This window comes from Phycodurus eques, chromosome 11 (assembly GCF_024500275.1).
Source record: "Phycodurus eques isolate BA_2022a chromosome 11, UOR_Pequ_1.1, whole genome shotgun sequence".
Classification (NCBI taxonomy): Eukaryota; Metazoa; Chordata; class Actinopteri; order Syngnathiformes; family Syngnathidae; genus Phycodurus; species Phycodurus eques.
Window position 1 is genome coordinate 18,635,335 of NC_084535.1, and position 1,503 is coordinate 18,636,837.

General features: G+C 49.5%; 1 protein-coding gene across 1 annotated transcript; it reads right to left on the minus strand.

The window, feature by feature from the left end:
• Positions 1–306: 306 nt before the first annotated feature.
• LOC133409957 (transmembrane protein 121) lies at positions 307–1,257 on the minus strand. The gene has a single exon (XM_061690589.1). It carries the CDS (start codon positions 1,255–1,257, stop codon positions 307–309), a length of 951 nt encoding a protein of 316 aa, XP_061546573.1.
• Positions 1,258–1,503: the final 246 nt, after the last annotated feature.

Consider the following 1,503-nt stretch of genomic DNA (forward strand, 5'->3'; position numbering starts at 1 on the left):
TCAAGCAACAGAAATGCACACCACGTCACACAATTAGGATGCAACGGCCAATTCAAACTTTTATACTCTTGAATTACATTTTTTTCCTGTTGTACCATTAGAAAGATACACAATCAACAGAATTCACAGGAGGAAAGCGCTTCGACCAAGTCACAAGAGATTTGCAGCATGACAGAACCGGAGATGCTGGCTAAACATCTTGTGTGCACATCAGTATTCAGTGTGTTCAGATGATTGTTCACATGACCTAAAAAGTGTAAAACATTGTGCCCTGCCAGCATCTTGAGGGTCCTGCTAAACATTTTGTCACGTGTGCTCGCATGTTGTCACCTCGGGCAGGGGTGTCTGGTCCTGGATGACCGCCTGGGGAGTGGTGGGGGCAGGGCGAGCATGGGCCAATGAATTTTTCTGCAGCTCAACCCCAAAAGCTGGAGGGGCACTCTGTAACTGTCTCCTGTACTGGACAAAGCTGCAGGTCTTTATGATGATGGCCAGTATGTTCTTTCCTATGAGGATCCCTGAGACCCTCGCGTCCCTGTACAAAATCATGTTGCCACCACGGATAAAGAGTGTGATGATGTTTATAGTCACCAGGCTGAGGATTGGGTACAGGAGCATCTTGTGGGGCACAATGTTGATACCTTGCATGCTGATTTCACTCAAAGACACACAGGGTAGCACTAGGAGGAGGATGTAGCAGTAAAAAAACATCAAGCCCTCCGCCCACAGAGGGAGGCCCTTCTTCTGGGGCTCCCACAGGTTGGCTTGAATGTCCAGGATGTCAAGCAAGTCCACCACCACCCAGAAGAGACGATTGCGTATCTCCTCGCGCTTCTTGAAGGCACGCACATACTCCATGTGGTCAATAGCCACCAGCACTACAAAGAGCACTGGAATGCAGATGGAGAGCAGCAGTGTTAGTGCCTTCCTGGACAGAGCATCAAGGCTCTTCCTGTCAGCCTTATAGTTCTGATACACAAAGTAGACCTTGATTTCCAGCACAAAGATGTAGAGGAACCAAAGGATCATGGCATACCCTCGTTTGGCTGTGCGCACCTCAGCCCCCACCCACACGGCGACGTAGCGCAGGACAATCAGAAAGCAGATGTCTCCCACCATCACCATGATGCAGATGCCGATCTTACGCGGGCCGTGGTTCTGCTCCACCAGGTAGGCATCAATCAGTGCCATGCTGCTCATGATGAGGATGGTGGACAGGCACACGTGTGGCTTGTTGGTGGGAGGTGGGGGGACCATCCTTGCTCAAATGAGGGGAGGAGGAGGAGCTATGTCCCTGAAGATGAGTGTCCTCAGTTTGTCCAGTGAAGATGCAGATCAGATTAAGGTGCTACCCAAAGTGACTTCCACTTCAACCCTAATCCAGGAGAAAGGAATTTCACAGATCAACTCTATTACTCTTTGCTTGTGTCCAAGCCACCTGCCAGATAGACAGAAGCCTTCCTTTAGTGAATGATGCTCAACTAGTGTGCCAGAAAATTAATA